Genomic DNA, 27,476 nt, shown 5'->3' with positions numbered 1-27,476 from the left:
AGTGGACAAAGAAAACGCAGCAAAAAATAGACACAGAGAACAGACAACTGGGGCAGGGATGGGAGAGAAATGAATAAATCTTTAAAAAAAAAAATCAGTTCCTTATTTTTGGACATTGAAATTGTTTCCATTCTTTTACTATAATGAATAGCTTTGTAGAGAGATAGATAGAGGTAGAGATATATAGAGATTTATATCATTTCACATGTGTAGGAATATGTATATGAAGGATACATTCCTAGATGTGGATAATCAAAAACTCTTTGAAAATTGGGGGAGATGAGTAATTTTTATTTTTATTGGCCATGTGTATTTATCTTGTGAATTAGGGAAAAAAGGATAAATTGGACTGTATCAAAACAAAATATTTGCGCATACCAAATTTAAAACTTTACACCACTAAGAAAACAAAAAGGTAAGCCTTAGACTGGGAGAAAATGTTTACAGTAAAAATATCAAACAAAGGGATTGTATCTTCAATATATAAGGAAGCCCTACAAATTTAAAATGTAAAGATCCTAATTCTAAAAATGGTGAAATAATTGGAGCAGACATTTCACAATACAAGTATATGAATGGCTAGTAAGCATTTGAAAAGGTGAGTAATATTGTTAGTAATCAGGAAAATGCAAATTAAAGCCAGAATAAGACATTGCTGCATGGCTAAAACTCAGATAGTACATTGGTGTAAAAGTGATTGCAGTTTTGTTTTGCATTGTTGAAATTTGCCATTTGATACTGGCATACATTCTTAAATAAATGTGGTTTTGTTATATATCATTTTAATGTGCATTTCTCACATTATGTTTTTTTTTTGCTAATGACATTACTTGCTGTTTATTTTATATTTAGACTGTGGAAATGATGTTAGACAAAAAAGCAAATTCGAGCGATTTTCTTGAGTTCAAAATGGGTCATTAAGGCAGCGGAGACAACTTGCAACATAAATAGTGCATTTGGCCCAGAAACTGCTAATGAATGTGCAGTGCAGTGGTGGTGCAAGAAGTTTTGCAAAGGAGACAAGAGCCTTGAAGTTTCGGAGCGTACTGGCCAGCCATTGGAAGTTGACAACGACTAATTGAGAGCAGTCATTGAAGCTGATCCTCTTAAACTACACGAGAAGTTGCCGAAGAAATCAACGTCAACCATTCTACGGTCATTAGGCATTTGAGACGCATTGGAAAGGTGAAAATGCTTGATAAGTGGGTGCCTCGCTGAGCTGACTGAAAATTTTAAAAAATCGCCATTTTGAGGTGTAGTCTTCTCTTATTCTGCGGAACAACAACAAACCATTTCTCGCTCGGATTATGATGTGCGACTAAAAGTGGATTTTATACGGCAACTAGTGACGACCAGCTCAGTGGTTAGACTGAGAAGAAGTTCCAAAGCACTTCCAAAAGCCACACTTGCACCAGGAAAAGGTCATGGTCACTGTTTGGTGGTCTGCTGCCAGTCTGATCCTGGCAAAACCATTATATCTGAGTAGTATGTTCAGCAGATCGATGAGATGCACTGAAAACTGCAACCCCTGCAGCCAGCATTGGTCAACAGAAAGGGCCCAAATCTTCTCCACGACAACGCCTGATCGCATGTCGCACAACCGGTGCTTCAGAAGTTGAATGAATTGGACTATGAAATTGCCTCATCCGCCATATTCACCTGACCTCTTGCCAACTGACTACCACTTCTTCAAGCATCTCAACAACTTTTTGCAGGGAAAATGCTTCCACAACCAGCAGGATGCAGAGATGCTTTCCAAGAGTTCTTCAAATCCTGAAGCATGGATTTTTATGCTACAGGAATGCACAAACATTTCTTGTTGGCAAAAATGTATTAATTGTAATGGTTCCTATTTTGATGAATAAAGATGTGTTTGAGCCTAGTTATAATGATTTAAAATTCATGGTCCAAAATCATAATTCCTTTTGCACCAACCTAATAGTATAAAATATTGACTATGATGTGGAACAACCAGGCGCTCATACATTGTTGGTAGGAGTATAAAATAATACAATCACTTTTGCACACTGTTTAGCAGTTTCTTATTAAGTTAAACATATATCTACTTTATAGCCCAGCAGTTCTAATCCTTGATAGTTACTGAACGTAAATGAAAACAAAATAAAGCCAAAAAATCATCTTGAATAAATATGTTTATAACAGCTTTATTTATAAAAGCCCAAAACAGGAAACAATTCAATTGTTCATCAAAGGTGAATGGATAAACTCACTGTGGTATATTCATAGAACAGAATGCTACTCTTCGGTAAAAAAGAATGAACTACTGGATTGGTGGACTTGGCCCAATGGTTAGGGTGTTTGTGGTTCAAATCCGGGGCCTCATTGACCCGTGTGGAGCTGGCCCATGCGCAGTGCTGATGCGCGCAAGGAGTGCCGGGCCATGCAGGGCGTTCCCCGCGTAGGGGAGCCCCACGTGTAGGGAGTGCGCCCCGTAAGGAGAGCCGCCCAGCTCAAAAGAAAGTGCAGCCTGCCCAGGAATGGCACCACACACATGGAGAACTGACACAGCAAGATGACGCAACAAAAAGAAACACAGATTCCCATGCCGCTGACAACAACAGAGGCGGACAAAGAAGACGCAGCAAATAGACACAGAGAACAGACAACCGGGTTGGGGGGTGGGAGATAAATAAATAAAATCTTTTAAAAAAAAAAAGTGAACTACTGATGCACACAAATACATGAATGAATCTCAGAGACATGGAGTGGAAGAAGCCAGAGACACAGAGTACATACTATATGATTTCACAAATGAGGGGGTCTAGAACTAGCAAAACTAATCTATGGTGATACAAATCAGATCAGTAGTTACCTCTAAGGTATGGGAGGATTGACTGGAAAAGAGGAGAAGGAAACTTTCTGGGGAAGTGAAACTTTAAGTAGCTTCATTGGGTTTCATAGAAGTATGCATTTATCAAACTCAATAAATTTAACAATTCAAATCTGAATTTTACCACTTAAAAATTATTCCTCTATAAAGGGAGTATATTAAAAAGGCAAATAATTTAAACATCTTATAAAAAATATCCTCTGCCCTCGCTACCATTACCATTTGTAATAAATCTGTTATCTTAGAAACTTCACTCCCTAATCACTTGAATTAATGAGATTTCTTTCTTTCATTATACATCAAGCCTAAGTATTGAAGATTAATAGTGTTAGGCACTCAATTTTTTAAATGGTCAAATTTGGTCAGAAAACAGGTGCTTGGTTGATTTAAAATAAAACCTGAATCTTCTGACCACCTGGTTAATGTTGCATGAAAGACACATAATATTCTTACACTAAGTATAGTTCTTGGATAGTAATATGACCCATATGAGTCCTTGATAATCCTGGGAGTCTAAGAAATATATACCTGGTTCAAAAACAATTTTAATCTTTAAAAGTAGGTATCCTGAATTCATTTTATTAATGGAGATATTTGGTGACACGTCTTAATATATCATTTCAAAAAATCACTTATCTGAAGGGATCTTTAAAAATATTTCATATCCACATATTCTTTTAAATCATATGAGTATGTGAGGGATTTGAGGGCAGTATTTATAAATTGGCAGAGTAACTGGATTATCCCACTAAGTGTAATCCTGTGACAGTCTGGTGGAATAGCTGGATTGTATCCAAATAATTTCAGCAATTAGTACACAAACATAGACTAATGTTGTTTTTCTAATTTGAGGTGCTTAATTATATTTTATGTGACAAAGGATAATTACAGTGATGTGTATGTGGTATCATTGGTTTAAAAACATTTTTTCCTGTGGTTAAATAAATTATCTTTTTCAAATAATAAATGTTCCCTCTCACTTTGGAGTTGTTAACTATAGTTTGTTATTTATGTCATATGTTCCATTTTGCTTGGCTGGTAGGATTCTCTTTCTAAAACGTAGAAAAGCAGTCATACTAAAAGGGTTACATTGATGAGTTGTGCAAATTAATGACGGTTCAGAAATTCTTTATGACTGAGATTGGATGCACTCTTTCCAGTCTCTTTAGTAGCAGCTAAATAAGAACAGTCTTTACACATTCTGGTCACTGGGTAAAAGTTCTTTAATGTAATAGCTATTTACATATATTTTTTCAGAGAGCCAGAATAGTGCAGTAGTAAAGAACATGGACTCAGAGCAAGAACTCTTTACTAGATTGTCACCTTGCCAAGTTATTTATCTTCTCACTACCTTTTCTGACCTGTAAAATAGAGATATTAGTGCCTACTTTATTTGGTTGTGGCAAGTATTAAATGAATTATACATGTGAAGTGCTTAAGATAGCACCTGGCATATAATAAGTGTTAGGTAAGTATAAGCTGCTGTTAGCATCATCATCATTATCAAGATAAGCTTTCTCTTTAGAAAAGGTAACTAAATTTGAACACTTATTGATTGTGGTGGTAATTTTCAGTGCTAGTAATAGAACCTTGTATTACATAAGAAAGGTTAATTTGTATAGTCTCTTAAAATAAATAGTTTCATAAAAAATTTTTTAAAAATTGCAGTTAATTCACGGATGGGTGAAAATAACACCCTTGAAAAAGAATGGCTGATAAGTTTGCATGTTCTGTTTGATAATTATGATAATAGTTGTTATTGTATTCTTGTAATTGTTCGCTTGCAGTTGTGTTCTAGGGCATGGATTGGTATGGTGCATGTGTACCAAAGGTGGTATATGGACAGGGTTGCTTTGCTTTGTGGAACAATTACCACTACCACTACAACCCCCAAAGCAGCTTCTTGGGTTTTCCTTCCTATTCATGAGAAGGATAGGCCCAATTTCCTTATTCTTCTATTCTTTCCTTCTGTCTAAATCCTTAGTCTCGGGGTTTCTTGACTGGCCCTTTTTAGTGGATTTTGAAATTGTGTTTCAAATTCACATTTAACGTCTTTTATTCCTGTATTAATTACCAGTTAGTTTTTCCTGAATTTCTCCTTTTCAATTTTAATGTAAAATGAACATTTCTGTTGACTTAACTTGCCTAATCCTGATAATGATGGCTATCAGGTTGTGGAAATGAAGTTAATTGTTGCTCCACATACAAACTGGTATCTTTTAGCTGCAGGCCCATTCCAAATTACTTTACATGACCATCCGAGCCTACTCCCTATTTAATTGTCTCATAGATCCACGCTGCTTACATTTCTGTATTACTTGCGTAATATGTACCAGGACTACAGTGCTTTCCTTTGTAGTCTCATCTTTTCTCTCTTCTTCAATCCATCCCTCACATTCTTACTAAAATTCTTTTCAGATGCTGTTTTTATAATAGATTTAGGAATAATTTTCTGTGATACTTTCTTATTTAAATTGGATTAGATTATAGGTTCTTCATCTCATGCAAAGCTAAAATGAGTAAGATTTTTGATAAAACATCCTCTGGGCAACAGAGGGATAATTTCTATGGAAGATTTTTTTGTATGTGACTGATTTTATAATTTGTGTAGTTGCTTCATGTAACATCACTTTTCCCATTTAAACTTATAGCTTGGAGATTTCTTTGATTAAGAAAAATGAAGGACTGACATGGCCAGAGCTAGTAGTTGGTGATAAACAAGGGGAATTCATAAGAGACTCAGCCCAATGTGCTGCAATAGCTGAACGTTTGATGCATTTGACCTCTGAAGAATTGGTAAGCAATTGAAATAGTAGTTTGACTCTCAAGGGTCCTGAAGTATGTCATGGGGATTATGTCATGTTTTTCAAACATTGTATTCCTATTTTTTAAAAAACAAAGGTCAGATATTACTGTTGATATTTGAATATAGCTTAAAGCTCTAATATTCATTCCATACACTGTGAATATATACATATACATGTGGGTGTGTTACACTGGATGTCTGTTTTTCTGTATGTATATGTTTCTCCTATATACATTCCCCTTTAGAAGACCTGACTGACTGGTGTTGGCAGGGACAAACATTACAATTTTACAGTCTACCTTGCTAATAATCTACTTATAGAAATTTTCTGTGTAGTCTTAGAATATCTAAGGTGTATATGTGTGTGTAGGTATTTATGTGTTGTGCATAGTAATTTTGATAAAGTTACTAAAAAATGATTAAATATAATGACTACAGTGATAACTTGTTAGTCAAATATAAAATTTACCGCACCTTTTTGTCTTTTTAAGTTGGTCATAAAATCTAATTTTAAGTTCTTTGAATTGGTATATTTCACAAAATGTATTCAGGAAAAAACAACAAACTTGTTTTTTCTAATAGAGGTATGTTTGTATATTTATTTCCCCCTTTTTTAACATATGTCTTAATTTAAGGAAAATGAAAGCAAAACCATTTTATTATTGAAGAATAGAAAAAGTCTAGTTAGACCATTTGATATTATTCCACAGGTCATTGGCATTCTTGTTATTTTTGTTTGTTTTTTTCAGTCTGCTTCATTTTGGATAGTCTCTATTGCTATGCCTTCAAGCTCACTCTCCAGTGTCTAATCAGCTGTCATTCCCATCATTTTGGTTTTCATTTCATATAATGTATTTTAATATCTAATAGTCCAGTTTTTAAAATCTTTTATATCTTCTTTTAATCATATTCATATTTTCCTTTTCACCTTTGAGCATATGGAACATAATTACATTTTTATGGGTCATGGGTCTGAAATTATTTTTACTTCTTGCTGTAATCTCAGTGTTGTTCAGTATGAAGAAATCCACTCCTTTACCATTGTTTATTTATTTAATTTCTTTTTGAGAATCCAAATCCAGATAAAGAAAAACCTCCTTGTAATGCTCAAGAATTAGAAGAATGTGATATTTTCTTTGAAGAGAGCTCTAGTTTATGCAGATTTGATGGCAGTACATTAAAAACTACTCATGTGGTAAGTTCTTAGTAATGATATTTCTAAAAATAAATGAAAAACAGAAGTTACTCAGGTGGGTGATAACTGAAGTACCAAATACATGTTTTTGCAGAGATACCTTGGGTTACAGTATGTTGGCTTACTTGGCAGTTATTGGTGATGTAAATCTTATCACTCTGTAAAGTAGCATCTTTCTGAAACCTTTTCACCCCAGTGAAACTATGTTGCATTGACACTACTGCATATTGTTAACTTTTTCAGTGGGCTTTTTACTGTGCAGGGTTTCTGTTCACAGTTCTGGTTATATAGCCTCACATCTGCTATCTTCATTCAACATGAACTTCATGACATAAGTATTCATGCTTTTTCAGATCTCTGGTTTAAAGGTGAGATAATACTATGATGTTACTGTTGGTGGAGTGTGTATGTTTGCTATGGTTCTAAAGATTAAATTATTCATGATTATGTTATTAAAACACATCTCTTTGTTACATGAAACCTTTTCTGTTCAGGGGTTTTTATCTAATAGTTACAGAACAAATTAATGAGCCATCAATTTTTTGTTTGTACTTTACTAATTGATATGTAAGATATATGGCTATATCATAAATTCATTTTATAGCATGTTTTATAAATTTTGTCATGGTTTACTTATTACTCCATATTTTTCAAAATACAAATACATTATATTCTATCAAATATGGTTGTAACAATTTTCTTAAATCAGTCACCTGATGGATTTCTGTTTCCCCTAGTTTTTTTGAAATTATAAATGTCACGATTGAAAATATCTCTGCATATTTTATTTTTTTCATTATGTTGGATTTTTGACCTTGGGATAAAGTGTTTTCCAACTTGTTATAGCAGTTTACCAGTTTGCCAATCACCACTTTTATTGTAATTCTGCTAAAATTGAGCAAATATGTATAGAGTAGTTACTTTGAATTTTAGAGATAATATTAGTAATCAAAACAATATCTGCCTTGAAAACTGTATAATCATATGGGGTAAATAGACAAGAAGTAATATGTTTATAATTATATGGTGTGCCAAGTGCTGAGAGACAGTTGTATCCAGCAGGTTGCAATTTATGTTATAAATCAGATTATGGTTCTTTTGAAGTATTGGGACTAATTTGGGGCTAGAGTAGATAGTCTTAAAAGTGAGGGAGTAAGGTATTAATATTATATTTCCCATTTTAATGGGTGTGAATTGATACATGAGTTTCTTTGACTCTTTCTTTGACTTAAATTGATGGTGATTTCTTTGTTTGCTACAATTTTTTCCTGCTTGCCCAAGCTGTACTATTTTAATTCTCTCTTTTTTTTAACTCTTCATATAGCATCTAATTTGATTGTAGATAATTCCCATTGACTTGTTTTTGGTTGACATTAGGTTTTTTCCCACTTTAATGATACTAATTTCCCACTTTAATGATACTTATTTATTTGAGTCAATCAGTCTTTGACTTTCTTTGATTTTTTTCAAGTTTATTATATTTTTGCCCTTGGAGATCTGATAAATTCATACTATTTTCTGCTATTTTTAATGTGACCTAATTTTTTCTCTAACTCTTCAATTTGAGATTTTTGGTGCATGGAAATGTCTTAATGAATAGTAAGCATTTAAAAGCATGAGTCGGGGAACAGATGTGACTCAGGCAGTTGTGTGCCTGCTTCCTATATGGGAGGTCCCGAGTTTGGTTCCCAGTGCCTCCTAAAGAAGACAGGCAAACAACTAGCAGAAAGTGAGCAAAAACAAAATGAGCAGAAAACAGATTTTGCTTAAGTAGTTGGGTACCCACCTCCCACGTAGGAGCCCCAGGTTTGGTTCCCAGTGTCTCCTGAGAAACAAGCAGATGGCAAAAATAGCAAGCAAAAATGGTGAGCAAACAGGTGAGGGAGCCATCGGATGGAGAGGGGGGAGTATGAGTCAGTTTGCAAGTTCTTGATTTGCACAAAAGAAAACTATTAAATAAGGTAAATTTGTGTTGCCTCTGGTTAAGAAAATCTAATTTACTAAGGTAATATCAACAAAATCTTTTTAAAATGGAGGGTTATGTGCCATATATTCATAGTAAAAGAGAAAATAATGTCCACATTATATCCTGAAGTGGTATGTTCCTGAAAGGATTTTTAAAGTTATGTTTTCAATATTTTAAAATACCTGTTGACAAGCGTTAAAAAATTTAGGAAGTTGTTTGCAGGTTTAAAAGTTTTGGCTTTATGACCCAACCAACCCCATTGGGAAGTGAAGGAGGGTGTATTAGTCAGGCAAAGAGGCACTAGTGCAAGGTACCTGAATCATGACCTACTGGTGTGGTTGAATCAAAATCCCAGTCCTAACAGGTAATTTAATCAAGACATGCTAGCTTTATCTAATGGATTCAAAGGGCATTCACACCTAGAGAAATAGACCAGTTTACAAATAATCCTTTTTCTTTTCTGGGATTCACAAAAATAGTCGCAGATTGCCACACTCCACCCCTCTGAATCCCAAAGACATTACAATATTCAATAAACCTTAAGTCCTTTTCAGTAGCAATTTTAAGTACAAAATCACATCACAGTTTATAGAAATATAGTTTGTCTTCAGCCAAAGTCCGCTCTGGCTGTAGGCCTTTGAAATCCACAAAACAATTTATCTGCCCCCAATATACAAAGGGACAGACATAGGATAAACATTTGCATTACATAAGGAGAATTTGGGAGGGAAACATGAGTCCCTGGTCTCTAACACTTCTGAAAACCTGTTGGGCATATTCCATTAGATTTCAAAGTCTTAGAGTCATTCTTAAGATGGTGGCATCTTCTCCTCTTTGAGGCTTTAAGGGGAACCCCTCTTTCCAAGATTTGCCTGACTTCCATTTTCTTGGTTCCACCCTCATCAACCATCTGGGTGGCAACCAAGCTCCAGACCTCACCCTCAAAGAATATTGGGGTGATAGCCACACTTTCCCCAATCTGTGTGGTAGAGCCTCAACCCCCCTTGTACAGTGAGATGGCGGCAACATTCTTCCTAATCGCTGGCATATGGGCCCAGTCTACTCGAACAGTAAAGTGGTGACCTGGTCTTCCCTAATCTATGGGGAGCAGGCCTACCTCTCTTAGAATAATGGGGTGTCGACCTCACTCCCAACCCATGGGGAACAGGCCCTCCCTTTCAGAGCACTGGGGTGTTGACTTCCCTTACCCCAACCCTTGGGGAATGCGCTCCACCCTCTGTGTATCCTGGGGTGACAAAACTCTCTCTGAACAGTGGGCTGGAACATCTACCCTCTTCAAATGCTGGGGCAAACTCACCCTGTCCATACACATGGGTGGCGTTCTTCACTTGGTCCAAGGTGATGTCTTAATTCCAGACCTAAGCTTCCATGGTTTTCCTCTTAAAGCTATTTTCCCTTCCATCTCTCCCCTCTGTGTTTCTTTTAGTCCAGGCTGACAGTAGTTTTGTTCATACGAATGTTGCAAAAAGGTTGTTGGTTTAACATGCAGGAAGCAGGGGTCCAAGCCATCAGACAGTAAGATGTTCCACAAGTCCTTCCTGGATAATTGCATTTTCAATCTCGATTTATAAATTCCAAGTTTAGTAATTCCTCAAAGGGGGCACTGTATTAGTCAGGGTTCTCTAGGGAAACAGAATCAGCAAGAGGTATCTGTCAATAGTATGCGATTCTATAAGAGTCTCCCAAGCAGCTGTGGGGATGCACAAGGCCAGGTTCCACAGGCAGGCTGCAACCAGGGGCTGCAACGAAAGTCCAGTCAAGGTTCTTGATGAGTTTTGGGAGGTGCTGGCTGTTCAAAGATGAGCTGGGAAATTCTCTCTCAATGCTGTAATCATTTCCTCTTTTAAGGCATTCAACTGATTGGGTTAAGTGTCACTCATTGCGGATGGCAATCTCCCTGATTTATGTAATTAGAACCAGTTATCTGTGATTTACCACTGCAGTAAAGTCAGTGGTGACTAAAGTCTGTAAATGCCCTTGTATTAGTTAGCTCAGCGCTTGCTTGACCAAACAAATGGGCACAATTACCTAGCCAAGTTGACACAATAGCCTAACCATCACAGTCACTATCATCTGGGGACTTGATTTCCAGAATCAGTTTCTGGTTTCTTTGTGCCCAAACAATTCAGTTCTCAGCTTATCTCTTTCATTTAGCATTTTGCTGTAAGCTGCAAGGAGAAGCCAAGCTGCATTTTCCACATTTAGTTTGCAAATCTCCTTGGCTAAATGTCCAAGCTCATAATTTTCAGATTCTGCCTTCCATCAGGAGTCAATCTTGCTAAGTTCTCTACAACTTTAAAACATGGATCTCCTTTCTTCCACTTTCTAATCATAGTTTCATAATTTACTTCTAAGACCTCATAAAAGTCTCTTTGGAGTTCATATTCCTACCAACAGTCTCTTCAAGGCAATCTAGGCCTTCTCTATCAAGCATCTCACAATGTCTCCAAAAAATATCCCTTACCCATTTATAAAATCATTCTGGCATTTTTGGTTAATGCAAAAGCATGACCCCACTCCCAGTACAAAAATCTGAATTAGTCAAAGGAGTGCTAATACAAAGTACCAGAAATCTGTGTTGGCTTTTTTAAAAGGGTATTTACTTGGGGTAAAATATTACAGTTAAAAGATCCTAAGAGTCCTCCTCAAGGCTGCTTTCTCACCAAAGTCTGTTGCCATGTGTTGAAGCAAGATGGCGGACGATCTCTCTCTGGTCTCTCAGGCCTTCTCAGTTGCTCAACTGCTCTGTTTTCTTCCGCTGCAAACCATCAGGCAATGGTTCATCTCTCTTCCTGGGGCTTTAGCTGTTTGAGCTTTCTCCTTTCTTGTCACATGGCAGGACCAAAATCACCAAGTTCTCACCTCTTCTGTATCTTCTTCTGTGTGTGTCTATTTATATCATCCTACAGTCGGGCAGGGACTCAACCCTGAGTCACACCCTACTGATGTGGTCAAATCAAAGCCCAGTCCTAACACATAATTTAATCAAGACATGTCAGCTGAATCTTATACCTTCAAAGGGTATCACACCCAGAGGAACAGAACAGTTTACAAATATAATCCTTTTGGGGGGTGGGGGAGATTCATAAATAATCTCAAATTGCCACAGAGGGAATGAAAAATTTAGTTATTAGGTTATTGGTCTCTAGCAACCCATTGTTCACTTGATTCAGGATCTTACCCCACCAAGTTCATCTCCTCTCCCTGCCCCACAAATAGACTTTTTCACAAGTTTTTCTCATAGCCCATATATCTGTCAAAAAGAATAACCTTGGGAAATGGATGTAACTCAACCAGTTGGGCTCCCATCTACCATATAGGAGGTCCAGGGTTCAATGCCCAGGGCCTCCTGGTGAGGGCAATCTGGCCCATGCAGTGTACCAGCCCATTGGGGAATGCCACCCCGCACAGGAGTGCCACCTTGAGTGGAAATGCCGCCCAGCGCAGGAAAGCTGCCCTGCGCAAGAGTGCCAGCTAACACGGAGAGCTGGCACAGCAAGATGACTCAACAAGAGACATAGAGGAGAGAAAATAGACGTAGCAGAACAAGGAGTTGAGGTGGTGCAAGAGAGTAATGACCTCTCTCCCACTCCAGAAGGTTCCAGGATTGGTTCCCAGAGCTGCCTAATGAGAATGCAAGTGGACACAGAACACGCAGTGAATGGACACAGAGAGCAGACAACGGGGGAAATGGGGGGAGGGGGTAGAAATAAATAAAATAAATCTTAAAAAAAAACCTACACTGAAAGTTGTTTTCATGCACATTTACTTGTTGAATTTAGCATGTATGCATGCTGTAGATGTTAGCAAGTATAGAGTTCTTTACAGATCCCAAAAGTAAGGTTTAAAATGAGAAAATGAAGTTTCAAATCTGTTTACTGGTCACAATAGTTAAGAGTCTGAGATTTAACCCTGCTTGCAAGCTTAACAAGTTAGCCTACCATTTTTCTGGATATTGGCAGAAAACAAAGCTTCTGAGTAAAAAACAAATGACATGTTACCATGATAACATCTCCTAAGTTCTTCCCTGGTTTCAAAATAAGGACTAGGGGACTTTCCAAGGTGATGGAGCAGATCACAAGAATTTGTCTAGTTTCTTTGGGTCTGTTTCTCATTCTTATGCGAAACATAGAGCAGTTAAGACCCTGAATACTAATCAATGCGTCATCTATATTGTCTCATAGGAGTTTTTCCTATCTAGGAAAATCTCCCTGAGAGGACCAAAGCTGCTGTGTAACAGCAAAAAACCTCTGAGTGAAAAACTTTTTACTGGGGAGCAGATGTGGCTCAAGCAGTTGAGTGTCTGCCTCTCACACAGGAGATCCTGGGTTTAGTTCCTAGTGCCTCCTAAAGAAGACAAACAACGTGCAACAACAGGCAAAAACAAATGAGCAAAAACAGATGAGCTGGGAGTGGATGTGGCGCCCACATGGGAGGTCCCGGGTTTGGTTTCCAGTGCCTCCTAAAGAAAAAAACAACAGACAACAAGCACATAGATGACGGAGCCATCTGGGAGGTGCAGGGGGATGGTGGGGAACTTTTCACTCATAATTTGACAGCAGAAGGGTCTCGGCTGTGAGACAGCCCAGCTATTGCCATTTTTCCTTAACTATTACATACCACTATCCTCTCACTTCCAGGTGAAGCAGCCAAAATTTTTATGATCTGCCTGCTTTGTTTCCAGCCCGTAGCTTTCTTAAATTTCTCTGTTTTTATGCTCAGCATGGATGTGTGTTTCTGTAATTGCATGTCTCTGTAACTAATTGGGCCCCTACTGCCAAGACAAATCTTCGTGCTAGGTTTTACAGTGGGATAGACCTGAGGCTTACTGCCAGATTGACTTAAGAGATCTCATCTGGAAGAGAGTTAATAATAAGCAGGGCACCATTAGGGCGGCTGTCCATGAAACGTCTTTCCAGTACTTAGTTTGCAACCACTTCTTCAATTCATCACTAGTAGGCATTAGATTGGAGATTTGGTCAACATGTTTGCAAATGTCAGGTCTGAGCTCTTCAGCCAGCGTGGGAGAGTCAGGGACATTGGCAAAGAAAAAGGCATGTAGAACCATGGGGAGTTTATACATATTGAGTTTATTTCATGCCCTTTCCCTTTCCTTTCTTCTCTCTCTGGTCTCTCTAGCTCCTGCTCTTGCTCTGCTCTTCCATTTACATGGAAGCTGCTTTTATATCACTACTATCAGAATATATGATTGGTTCTTACAATGGCATACCTATCGTGTTACATATTCTGATTAGCTGGCGTATGTGCCAGTCAGGACCAACCCCATCCCACGGAAGCTGAGTGCAGTTCTGCTGTCTCATTGCCTCCTGGATATGGTCAAGAAGTTTCCATGACTCTCCGTTTAACTATTGGGCTCTAGCTCCCCCTACGGCAACCAGTTCGCATGGACTTGCCTCAGATCTTGTTAATCAATCCACCAGGACCTTGTTTTAATTTTCCAGTCCTGCTATGACAAATGGCACACAGTGGATTGACTTAAACAGTAGGAATTTATTGGCTCATGGTTTTGGAGTTTCAAGGATTTTCTTCCTCCCTGGATTAGTAGCATTCCAGTGCTACTTGCCACAATCTTTGGGGGTTCCTTGGCTTGAATGCCTGCCTCATCACATGGTCATATACTTTCCTTTCTCTTCTTAGTTCCCACTGAATATCAGTTTCTGGATCCTCCCTGTGGTTTTCTCTTATTGTCTAAATTTCTCCTGCTTATAAAGGACACCAGTAACCCAGAGTAAGGCATGTCCTCATTCAGTTGGACCACACCTTAACTGAAATTAACATTTTCAGAAGGTCCTGTTTACAATAAACTCATACCTACAGGTCTGCGAATTACAATTAAGAACATGTATAAATTGGGGTGCATTATTCAATCTACTATAGTCCTCATCTTTCTCTTCCAGAGATTCCATGGGATGTCTGCATCCCATCCTCTCTGAAACTATCAAGAACTGTGATGGGTTTTGAGAATTTTACCTTACCTCCTCCTCCTCCTCTTTTTGCTGAAACATTTAGAAATGAGTTGCATTTGCCATGATGCTTTTACCCCAGTACTTCAGCACATGTGCACTAAAATGAAGACATTCTTTTCCATAACTGCAATTTGATTCAGGAACCTTAGCATTTCAGAATACTTTTTTCTATCCTGGAAATGTAGTTTACAGAATTTTTTTTCTTACCCAGAATCAAACCAATATAACATTGCATTTGGTTGTAGTGTTTCTCTAGTTTGCTTTAATTTGTAAGTTAGTTAACGCAGCCTTCATGACCTTGACTTTTTTTTTTTTTAAAGATTTATTTAATTATTTCTCTCCCCTCCACCTCTCCCCCCCTATTCCCGGTTGTCTGCTCTGTGTGTCCATTCACTGAGTGTTCTTCCCTGTCCACTCCTGTTGTTTCAGTGGCACGGGACTCTGTGTTTCCCCCTGTTGCGTCATCTTGCTGTGTCCGCTCTCCACGTGTGTGGCACCATTCCGGGGCAGGCTGCACCTTCCCTCGCGCTGGGCAGCTCTCCTTACTGGGTGCACCCCCCGCGCGTGGTGCTCCCCTACGCGGGGACACCACTATGTAGCACAGCACTCCCCTTGCGCATCAGCATGGGCCTGCTCCACATGGGTCAAGGAGACCCGGGGTTTGAACCGTGGACCTCGATGTGGTAGACGGACGCCCCAGCCACTGGGCCAAGTCCGCTTCCCTCTTAATGTTAATTGTACCTTTAAGTTATCCGTCTTTATTTGCATTCACTTAATTTACTTGGCAAAACTGAATAGTTTACGTTTAGCAAAACTGAATATTTTGGTTACTTTAGTTCGTATTCTTGTGACTTGCTTTTCTTTTGGACAAAATCCTCTGTTATGGAATTTTTAGAGGTTGCAGGAATGAGATAATTTTTGGTTAAGTGATGGGTGTTTAGTGTGAACACATATGGGAGCAATGAGGAAGCAGGAACCAGTCTCTTCAGATCTCAGAGAAAACTGGATGGTCATTCAAGTGCTTTTGCAGTTCAGGCCTCAAAAAGTGGAATACCAGTTGGTCTCTTTGCCCAGCCGCTATTATCATTGCCCAATGGACTCATGAACAAAGTGGCCATGGTGGCAGGAATGGAGGTTTTGCATGGACTTAGCAACATGAACCTCTGCTCTTCAAGGCCAACTTGGCTACAGCCACTGCTGAGTGCCCAGTCTGCCAGCAGCTGGGACTAACACTGAGTCTCGATATAGTACCATTCCCTAAGGAAATTAGCCAGCTACCTGGTGGCAGGTTGATTATATTGAACTGCAGGCATCTTAGAAGGGATAGCATTTTGTTCTTACTAGAATAGATACTCTGCATACGAATTTGCCTTCAAAGTATCCAGTGCTTTTGCACAAACTCCTATCTGTGAATTTACAGTATGCCTTATCTACCATCATGGTGTACAACACAGTCGAGGGGGATCCAATGGCCTTGAAGATAGAGTAATAGAATTTAGCAGAACTGGAACACAGAGGGGGTGGGTGGTGATGAAAAAACACCTCCACCATAGCACCGAGTATTCTAGAGCCATGGGACAATATCAAGTGATCTAGCATATATCTGACTAGAATCCCAGAAGAAACATGGAACATTAGCCAAGAGAGACATATTCTAGGTTGTAAATAAACCTCAACAAATGTAAAAATATAGGAAGTATAAAAAGATAGTTTTGTGCCGTAACAATTAAATTAGAAATCAGTAACAGAAGCATCTGGAAAATTCACAAATATTTGGAAATTAAACAACATAGTTCTCATAACCCATGAGTCAAAGTAGAACTCACACAGGAAGTTAGAAAATATTTTTGCATTGAATGAAACCACACATCAAAATTTGTAAATGTAGCAAAAGCAGTGTATGAAGAGAAATTTGTAGTATTACATGTTTACATTAGGAAAAGTTTCTTAAGTTTCCACCTTAAGAAACTAGGAAAAGAAGAGCAAACTAGACCCAAAGAAAGGAAACCATAAGGCTAAGAAGAGAAATCAATGAAACTGAAGAGAGAGAAAATCGATGAAGCTAAAGCTCGTCTTTTGAAAAGATGAAGATTGATATATCTCTAGCCGGACTGGCCAAGGAAAAAAAAGGAAACACAAATTACCAATATCAGGAATAAAAATGGGCACCACTACAGATTCTAAAGACATTACACATGTAATGATGGAGTGTAATAAACAACTGTTTCCATGCATTTTACTAAAATTTAGATGAAATGGACAAAATTCTTGAAAGACAAATAGTACCAAAGTTCATTCAAAAGCAATAGACAACCTGAATAGTCCTATATATCATTTAAAGACATGGTATGTACTGTTAAAAACCTCCCAACAAAGTAAACACCAGGCCTAGATACCTTCACCTGCTATATTCTACAAATGAAATAATATCAATTCTGTTCAAACTGTTTGGAAAATGAAAGAGAGAGGAACACATTCCAACTCATTTTATAAGGCCAGCATTATCCTGATACCAAACAAAGACAAGAAAACTACAGCTAATATCTTTCATGAATACATACCCCAAAATCTTCAGTGAAATGTTAGCAAATCAAATCTAGAAATACACAGAAAGGATAATACATCATGAACAATTTGGATTGATCCAACTATCAAGGCTGGTCCAACTTGAGAATATCATACAAAAAGACTGAGGAGAAAACTATGACCATTCCAATAGATGCAGAAAAAGAATTTGACAAAATGTAACATCCATTCATAATAAAAATTCTCAGCAAACTAAGAATCAGAGGTAACTTCTTTCTCAATAAACCTAGAATTACTGGTAGAATTCACCTATGAAGCAATCTGGTCCCGGGCTTTTCATCTTTTGGAGTTTTTGGATGACTATTTCAATCTCTTCATTTGTGATTGCTTTGTTGAGATCTTCTATTTCTTCCACGGTCATTGTAGGTGATTTTTGTGTTTCTAGAAATGTGTCCATCTTGTCTGCATTGTCTAGTTTTTCTTAGGATAGGTCTTATTTCTGTGAGATCAGTGCTAAATTCTCCCCTCTGATTTTATTTATTCACATCCATTCTCTTTTTTTCCTTTGTCAGCCTAGCTAACGGTATATTGATTTTTTTCGATTTGTTGTTTCTATTTTTTTGTTTCTCGATTTCATTTATTTCTGCTCTGCTCTTTACTATTTCTTTCCTTCGGCATGCTTTGGGATTAGTTTACTGTTTTTTTTAGTTCCTCCAGGTGTGCCGCTAGAGCTTCAGTTTTAGCTTTTTCTTCTTTATTATTGTCAGCATTGAGGAAACTTTCACTATTTGCTGATGATGTGATCCCACATCTAGAAAACCCTGAAAAATCCACAATTAAGGTTCTAGAACTAATAGGTTCCGCAAATGGCGGGATACAAGGTTAATACGCAAAAATCAGAAGTGTTTCTATACACTACTAATGAGCAACCTGAGGAGGAAATCAGAAAAAAATTCCATTTATGACTAAAAGAATCATATATTTAGGAAAAAACTTAACTGAGGACATGAAAGACCTGTATTGAGGAAAAACTGTAAAACATAGCTAAAAGAAACCAAAGAAGACTTAAATAAATGGAAGGACATTCTGTGTTCCTGGATTAGAAGACTAAGTATCGTTAAGATGTCAGTCCTTCCCAAACTGATTTACAGATTCAACACAATCACAATGAAAATCTCAACAGCTTTTTTTTGCAGAAATAGAAAAGCCAATTAACAAATTTATTTGGAAGGGTAAGAGGCCCCAAATAGCCAAAAACATCTTACAAAGAAGAATGAAGTTGAAGGACTCTCACTTCCTGACTTAAATATATTACTTAGCTACAAAGTAAAAAAAAAAAAAAAAGCAGACAGCATGATACTGGCATAAAGACAGACAGATTGACCAATGGAACAAAACTGTGAGAACTCAGAAATATAGCCAAGTGATTTCTGACAGTGCTATCAAGTTCTCCCCGCTGGGTCAGAACAATCTGTGTAACAAATGATGCTGGGAGAATAGATAGCCATGTCCAAAAGAAAAAAAGAGAACCCCAATCTCATACCTTATACAAAAATTAACTGAAAATGGATCAAGGACCTAAATATGAAAATGACAACCATAAAACTCCTAGAAGAAAATGTTGGAAAACATCTTTAAGATCTTGTGGTAGGCAATAGTTTCTTAAGCCTTATACCGAAAGCATGAGCAACAAAAGAAAAATTTGATAAGTGGGACCTCCTCAAAATTAAACACTTGCACTTCAAAAGACTTTCTCAAAGGGGTGGAAAGACAGAAGACTCAATGGGAGAAAATATTTGGCAATCACATATCCAATAAGGGTTTAATAGCCAAGATATATATAGGAGATAGTGCAACTCAACAATAAAAAGAGAAATTACCAAATTAAAAAATGGGCAAAAGACTTGAAAAGACAATTGTCCAAAGAAGAAATAGGAATGGTAAAAAAAAAAAAAAAACATGAAAAATGTTCAGCATCACTAGGGATTAGGAAAATGCAAATCAAAACTACAATGAGATATCATTCCATACCTATTAGTATGGCCACTATTAAAAAATGAGAAAAGCATAGTTTGGAGAGGATGTGGAGAGAGAGGAACACTTATTCCCTGTTGGTGGGAATGTAGAATGGTAGAGCCACCATTAAGGACTGTTTGGCATATAGACTTGCCATATGATCTGGCAATACCAGTACTAGTATATACCCAGAAGAACCTAGAACAGTGATATGAACAGACATTTACACACCAGTGTTCATAGCAGCATTATTCATGATTGCCAGTGGTTGGAGACAGCGCAGCTGTCTATCATCTGACGAATGGATAAACAAATGGTGGTGTATGCACATGATGGAATATTATTCAGCTGTAAGAAGAAATGGAAGTCATAAAGCATATGACAGCATGGGTGAACCTGAAGGGCATTATGTTGAGTGAAGCAAGCCAGATACAAAAGAACAAATACTGCATGATTGTGCTGTTATGAACTAAATATATCGTGTAATCTCATGGAGTTAATAATTAGAATATAGGTCACCAGAAATTAGAATGAGAGTAGAGAATGGAAAGCTGAGGGTTAACCTGTGCAGGATTGGTGAAAGGCTGTTTGTAAATCTTTGGAAATAATAGAAATGGTAAAAGCACATCATAGTGTTTGTAACTAGCAGAGCTATTATATGGGTATGACAGAGGTTGAAAGGGTTCGTCTAAGGTCATGTATATAACTAGAAGGAAAGCTTAAAAATGTATCATGGGACTGTATAACATAGTGAAACCTTACATAAAATACAAATATGGATGATAGTGCATATATAAAACTTTTTAGAAAATATAAATACAAATAAACTAGAGACACTGAAACAGAATAGTAGCTCTGTACGGCAGGGGAAGCAGAGAAAAAAGCCTAGAATTAAGATCATACTACATGGTAAAGACTGAATACTTTCCACTAAGATTAGGAACAGGCAAAGTTGTCTATTTAACATCATAATGGAGGTCCCAGCTAGTGCTGTGAGGCAAGAAAAGTAATGAAAGGCATGAATAATTATCAGAGATTCCATTACCACCAAAAGAAAATGAAAGCAAATACTCTTTAGATGTTATCTTAAAAACAATGTTTATATGTAGTTCCTTTAATCTCTTCTTACCTTGCATCCTTTTGGAAGCTGAAGCTTGTTTTCCTCCTGTGGCAGCTGACCAACCTAAGTAGTATCAAATATCTTAGTGACATAATCCTTTCTATTTGGCTATACTTGGGATACCTAAAAATGGAATACTTGATTTTAAATGAAGACAAGAAATTAGAATTTATTAAGTAAAATTAATATCACACAATCTCTTACCATGTCAAAACAAGAATTCAGTGAGTCTTTTTATCACTTTTCACTGGAAGCTTTGTGCTTCACAGCACATTACAATAAGCTATTAGAAATTGAGTAGTTTACTATAATTTGATTTTAAGACTTTCAGAAATTTACTTTCAGATATATATTTTTTTAATATTTATTTTTGTTTATTCCCGCCCCCCACCTCATTGTTTGTGCTCACTCTCTGCTCTGTGTCCGTTCATTGTGCAGTCTCTGTGCCTGCTCTTTAGGAGGCACCGGGAACCAAACCTGTGGCCTCACATGTGGGAGAGAGGCACTCAATCGCTTGAGCCACCTCTGCTCCCTGCTTTGTTGTGTGCCTCATTGCGCTTCCTCCCTGCGTGTCCTGGTTGTGTAATCTTGTTGCATCAGCTTGCTGTGCCAACCTGTTGCACCAGCTTGCCATTTTGCTCTTCTGTCTAGGAGGCAGCTGGAACTGAACCTGGGATCTACCATGTGGTAGACAGGCTTGCAAATGCTTGAGCCACATCTGCTTCCCTGGTTTCAGATATATTTAAAGAATTGAAATATTATTTGAAGCATAACTATCTTCACTTTGGGGGACATAGTCACAGATTACTTACTGAAACATGCATTGTAGGATGACAAACTGGAAATTAATGGGTATAAGTTTGAAACTACTGATAAAATAGAATTCTGTAATGACAAGCAGAATATTGAAGTTTTGCTTTTCTTTTTAAATTTGTACAAGAGTTAAAATTTGGAATGCTAGTAATGTACAAGGAAGATCATTATAGAAGATGCCTAGAATGATAATAGTGGACATTAACATTTATTAAGGTCTTTCTAAGTGCCAGGGGCTGTGCAGGTGCTTATAATATCTTGTTTACTCATGGTAACAATTATGAGGTAAGTACTGTTATTATTATGCCATGTGTTGTATGCACTAGCAATAAACAATTAGAAGAGAACATTTAAAAACAATTCCATTTGCAAGAGCATCTATGGAGGTTTGAAGCTCAATGTACCCCAGAAAACATGACCTAGTAATCCTACTTACAGGTATAAATACCCCAAGAAAGGGAAAACAGGGTCTCAAATGATTACTTACATTCCAGTGTTTATAGCAGCATTATTCACAATACTCAAAAGGTGGCAACAGCCTGTGTTCACCAATAAATGATGAAAATAAAGAAGGTATATATACAATATGAAATTTTAATTGACCATAAGAATGAAGTAATGAGAGATAATGCAACATTGAAGAACCTTGAAAATATATGCTCAGTGAAGTAAACAAGATGCATAAAGACAGTATTGTATGGAGTCACTTATAAGAGTTGTCTAGAAATCGCAAATCTGCCAACAGAAAGTAGGTAGGGAGAGAGGAAGTGGGAAAGCAGATAGGGAGAGAGGAAGTGGGAGTGTATAATAGGTTGAAATGTTTTAGTGTGTATAAATAAAATTTTTTAAATACCTATTTTTTTTTTATTTATTTTTTATTTATTTCTCTCCCCTTCTTCCGTCACTCCCCCTCCCCCTCCCAGTTGTCTGCACTCTGTGTCCATTTGCTATGTGTTCTTCTGTGACCGCCTCTATCCTTATCAGTGGCACTGGGAATCTGTGTTTCCTTTTGTTGTGTCAGCACTCTGTGGGTGGTGCCATTCCTGGGCAGGCTGAACTTTCTTTAGCGCTGGGTGGCTCTCCTTACGGGACTCACTCCTTGCGCATGGGTCTCCCCTACACGGGGGACACCCCTACGTGGTAGGGCACTCCTTGCTCACATCAATACTGCGCATGGGCCAGTTCCACACGGGTCAAGGAGGTTTGACCTCCTTGACCTGGGGTTTGAACTGCAGACCTCCCATGTGGTAGGCGAACGCCCTATCCATTGGGCCAAGTCTGCTTCCCAAATATGTATTTTTTAAGTCCACAAGCTTGTTCTTTTACATCTGGGCTGTTTTCCTTTTGGAGGCTCTAGGGGAGAATCTTTTCCTAGCCTTTTCTAGTTTCTAGAGGCCTCTAGATCCTTAATCTAATCATATCTACATAGTTAGTTCCTTTTGCCATGTAAGTTGATGTATTCAGAAGTTCCAAGGAGTTAGGTCATGGACACCTGTGGGACCTTTATTCAGGGTACGATGGTGGTTTATTTGTATATTAACAATCCTTATATAATATATTAAATAATATGATAGGCATAATATAATATACTTTGGGGATTCTCAGAGTTCAGGCAGCTCATGTAACCACAAGAGTAGGGGAAGCCTCTGGAGCAACTGTTGGTTGAACTGGGTCTTGGAGGATAAGTAGGCAAAAAAGGCAAGAGGAGTTAAAGCAGAATGTCATATCAAAATATAGTAAAGGCAAAACCCTCGTGAAATCACTGTTTTTGTAATTTATAATACTTTCAGATAATCACTGTAATGGAGGTATGTATAAGGTACACTGGGAGTGGAAGACAAGGAACACCTAAGTTGATACAATGAGAATTTCATTCTTCATCCTTTTATTGTCATTACCATAGTTGATTCCTTTGGTGACTAAATTTCACTTGGTTCCCTGTTGAATATAGGTCAGGTCCCAGCTACTTGTTTTAACCCAACATTTGATTATTTTCCTTTCTAATCTAAAACTCCTGGAATCAAGTACTGTGCATGTTTTACTTTGTTTTCTGCAACACTTGATGTGATTTTTGTTGGTACTTAGTCTGTTTGGCATTTTTAGTTCTTAATATTTCTATAAAGGAAGAATATATGCCATAGCAACCCATTTCCATTGTAGATGGAATCCAGTTATGATTCAATTTTATATTGAAATGAATTCTTTTAGCCATCAATATTGCAATAATTAACAAACATTATTGGCATTGTTAAATTAAATGAAACAGTATTCCTATACCAGAGTGATGGTTTGAAAACAGACAAAGCTGGGTTTGAATCTCAGTACTGTGCTTTTTTCTGTTTAGCCTAGAAAAACTTATCAAAGCTCTCCAAGTCTGTTTTTTTCATTTATTAAATGAATATATCAACAGCCTCATAGGTTTGTTAAGATTAATATTTATAGTATACCTGGCATATGGGATGTGCTCATAAGTCAAAGCTTTCATTGTTCTTGATAATTATTATTCGACGTTAGCATTGGAAAATTATATTTGTATTCTATGTTTTTAAAAAGTCTGTTTATAAAATCGGTGCTTTATATCATGTTTTAGTAACAATTGGGAGAGAATATAGCATTGTAGTTTAGTGCATGAACTCTGGGTTCAAATCTCAGCTCTACTTATCACTAAACTGACGTTAGGCAAGTTATTTAAATGCTCTATGCATCACTTTCCTAAGCTGTAAAATGGACAGAACAATAGCACATTGCTCCCAGGGATATTCTGAAGAGTCAGACATATTTGCTGTACAAAGAATTGAGAGTAGTGCCTGACAGCACCATGTGTCAGTTGTCATTATTATCAAATTTGTTGAGCAAATTGTTGTGTTTTTTTTGTTACCTTTTAGGTGAATCTTGGAAGCAATCAGTACCTTTTCTCTGTCACAGTGGATCCTAAAGAAATGCCCTGCTTCTGTTTGCGCCATGATGTTGATGCCCTTCTCTGGCAACCCCACTCCAGCAAACAAGATGACATGTGGGAGCATATCGCAACTTTCAATGCTTTAGGTATAAAACAAGCTATTTTTCAGCAATTTCCATTATATAAAAAATTAGTCTTGTTTTAGTTCATTTTTTTTTTCTTTTTACATTTGAGCTGTCCTAATTACATTTGGATTGATTTGTGCTATATATAATTTGGTTGCCTGTACTATATAGTAGATGAAAGTTAGCACTATTAGAACAGTAGGACTAGTCTGTTATGTTTATAGAGAAAATGACCTTAGAATAGAAATCAGAGTGTTTAACCACATGAATCATTCTAATCAGTCATTTGCTATTCTAATTTAGTTATACAGTGTTAGAATATGAACAAGGAGCTTGAGAATACCTTACATGAAACTTGTTTTCACATCTCTTTAGAGTAATCTTTCAGAAACATCATAGGATTGCTCTAAGGTAATGCACATTAGGAAGCTTCTTTCTTGGAACTTCAGTGCAAAGGAGAGCCATTATAATAAAAACACTTATGGAATGTGGTGATAATCAGAAATTAAATTTATTTTGTAGGATATAAGGGAGGACAACAGTTTAAAAATTACAGCCTGAAAATATTTTAAACTAGATAATTATAGAATTATATAATAATTGATTTGTCAAAATGCATTAGTATTGTGTAAGAAAAATTTTTTCATGTATTTGCCACAGTTACTACTTTCTTAAAAGGTTATTTTAAACTGACAACAGGAAATAAAATAATGCATTTTGATGACTATATATGTACAACCCTAATTAAAGGAAATTTGTCAGTTATCCTTTATAGCTGAATAATATAGGCTCCTAAACTGATTAACTCAGACTGCAGATATATTTAAATGACTTGAAATACAAAGTTTGATTGAATAATTTAACCATGTAATTTCTAGCCTCTCTACTGTAATTTCTATTTTTTGTTCTGTTTCCTCTTTCTTTAGTAATAGGAAAGTTGTATCATAAAAGTTTTATATGGTCAGCTCCTCCATTTGTATTCTAAAATCCCCTATTAGGAATTCTATGCTTGAGTATAAGTTAAGTCAGCATTTCATAAGTAGTCTAGAGATATTATGTAATTATTAATTTTGGCAGGATTGTCCTGGAGAGCTAATTCTAAGCTCCTGAAATAGACATCTACATCCTCTTTACTTTTCATTTCTCAAAGCTTACGTAACATTAAATAAGCAGTATTGGTCTACCTGTGCTATGGTTCCTTTATTCATATTCATGGTTTGGTGAAATCTTGGTTTATATCAGTTTGTATTTTTTATCTCACACATTATAACTTTCAGTAACCATGTCCCAGTTTGAAAATCTTAATTGGTATTTCAGAGTATCTTAATGTCCTTTTAATCTGTAAAGATACTTTTAAAACTTGTATATTAAAAATATTGAAATATTTTTCAAAGTTTAATTAGTTTTCAAGGACTGTCCTAATTAAATGCTTAATTAGATTCTTGAATTTTCTTTTGAGCTTGTAGTGGTCTCAAGGTTCCACTTCTGGAATTTCTACAATAAAATCTTATTCCAGAGTTGATATTGGCATATAAATATACTGCTAACATTACAAGAATAATGAGACTACATTGTGCTTACTCGTACCTTCAGAGATTGTATTTACTTTACCCATTTAACATTTTCCCATTTATTTGATAGGAGAAAAGAAACAGATTCTCTAATGCCACATCTGTGATTCATAGGCCTAAATATTAAATTGGCATATAAAGATATTGACATGTTTTTATGTTTTAGATTTTAATGTTTTAATTATTCATAGAAATTAGTTGTTTTTCTTATTTTTTCTTTTTCTTCATAAAAATTAAATGGAAGTATATATTTAGCTTTTTTGTGGGGAACATAAAGCCCGTTTTATTTGTTCTTTAGAAATTGAAGCTAATTTCCTACCAGTTGGGAGATAGTGATTGTGGCTAATCATTAATGGTTCAGAACTCAACCATTGTATATTTGGGGCATTTAATTCAAGCATTTTAATTTGTAATAAAAATTATGAAACATTCTGCTTAATGTACATTTAAAAAAATTTGTCTTGTCTTTTGGCAGGCTATGTCCAAGCATCAAAGAGAGACAAAAAGTTTTTTGCCTGTGCTCCAAATTATTCCTATGCAGCTCTTTGTGAGTGTCTCCGTCGAGTATTCATCTATCGCCAGCCCACTCCCATGTCCACTGTACTTTACAACAGAAAGGAAGGCAGGCAAGTAGGGCAGGTTGCTAAGCAGCAAGTAGCAAGCCTAGAAACCAATGATCCCATTTTAGGCTTCCAAGCAACAAACGAGAGATTATTTGTTCTCACGACCAAAAACCTCTTTTTGATAAAGGTAAATACAGAGAATTAATTACTCCAACATATTGTCTTCTCTGCTAGAAAAGTATTCAGTGGTAGCTTGAGGGCTGAGCAGTTATACTGTATATAACTTGTTAAGTTTTGATGTATTAAATAAAATATCTTGTATAAGTTTATTTTTTAAAGGACATTGGAAAAATTATATTCAAGAGATTATGATTCTGTAGAAACTATGGCTTCTGTAAAATTCTGTAGAAAATTGGCTTCTGTAAAAATGGAAGATAATATTAGCAAGTATTAATTATTTTTTTAAAAAACAGGCTAGATTTCATCTTTTATATGAAAGGTGTACAATTCAGTGTTTAAAAAAATAAAAGATATTTATTGTGTACTCTTTGGTCATTGATATAGTACTACATTCTATATCCATAGACTATATAGTGTAAAGTTAACAATAAAATGTATATTATAAAGTTAAAATGAAGGCTAATTAAAAGGTTTGAATACTCCAAGAAAAAAAATCAGTTATAATTTTGTTCTCTGTTTTGCTTATGAGATCATTTCTTTGGGTGTGGTACACTGGTATGGTTAGTTACATGTTTTTTTTTTTAATTTTGTAAATACTTATTTAAATGGATTGAATAGCTGAAGTAGAGGGGAAAATACAAGAGAAGTACAACAGGGCTAGTATTCTTAATGATTGCTGGGGACCTTAATTGTTTCTTTTTGAGTTAATTGTAGCTTTACTTAATTTTTATCCATTTGTTCTGCCACAGACAGAGCTGCTATGGTTTCATAAAGTATAACTGTTATCTATTGCTGCACAGCAAACCACCCCAAAACTCAGTGGCTTAAAACAATCAC

General features: G+C 36.6%; 1 protein-coding gene across 1 annotated transcript in view; it reads left to right on the top strand.

Annotated features, from left to right (window-relative positions):
• The window catches only part of NUDCD1 (NudC domain containing 1), an 89,203-nt gene extending 62,118 nt beyond the window's left edge, over positions 1–27,085 (top strand). Inside the window, exons 7-10 of the mRNA XM_004457529.5 lie at positions 5,503–5,647; positions 6,727–6,852; positions 24,187–24,346; positions 26,372–27,085. Of these exons, the coding sequence (XP_004457586.2) occupies positions 5,503–5,647; positions 6,727–6,852; positions 24,187–24,346; positions 26,372–26,664 (724 nt within the window). The 3' untranslated portion in view covers positions 26,665–27,085. The remainder of the gene's footprint in view (positions 1–5,502; positions 5,648–6,726; positions 6,853–24,186; positions 24,347–26,371) is intronic.
• Positions 27,086–27,476: the final 391 nt, after the last annotated feature.

Source organism: Dasypus novemcinctus, chromosome 14 (genome assembly GCF_030445035.2).
Source record: "Dasypus novemcinctus isolate mDasNov1 chromosome 14, mDasNov1.1.hap2, whole genome shotgun sequence".
NCBI lineage: Eukaryota > Metazoa > Chordata > Mammalia > Cingulata > Dasypodidae > Dasypus > Dasypus novemcinctus.
Note: the sequence above shows the minus strand (reverse complement) of the source record. Positions and strands in the feature narration are given on the sequence as shown.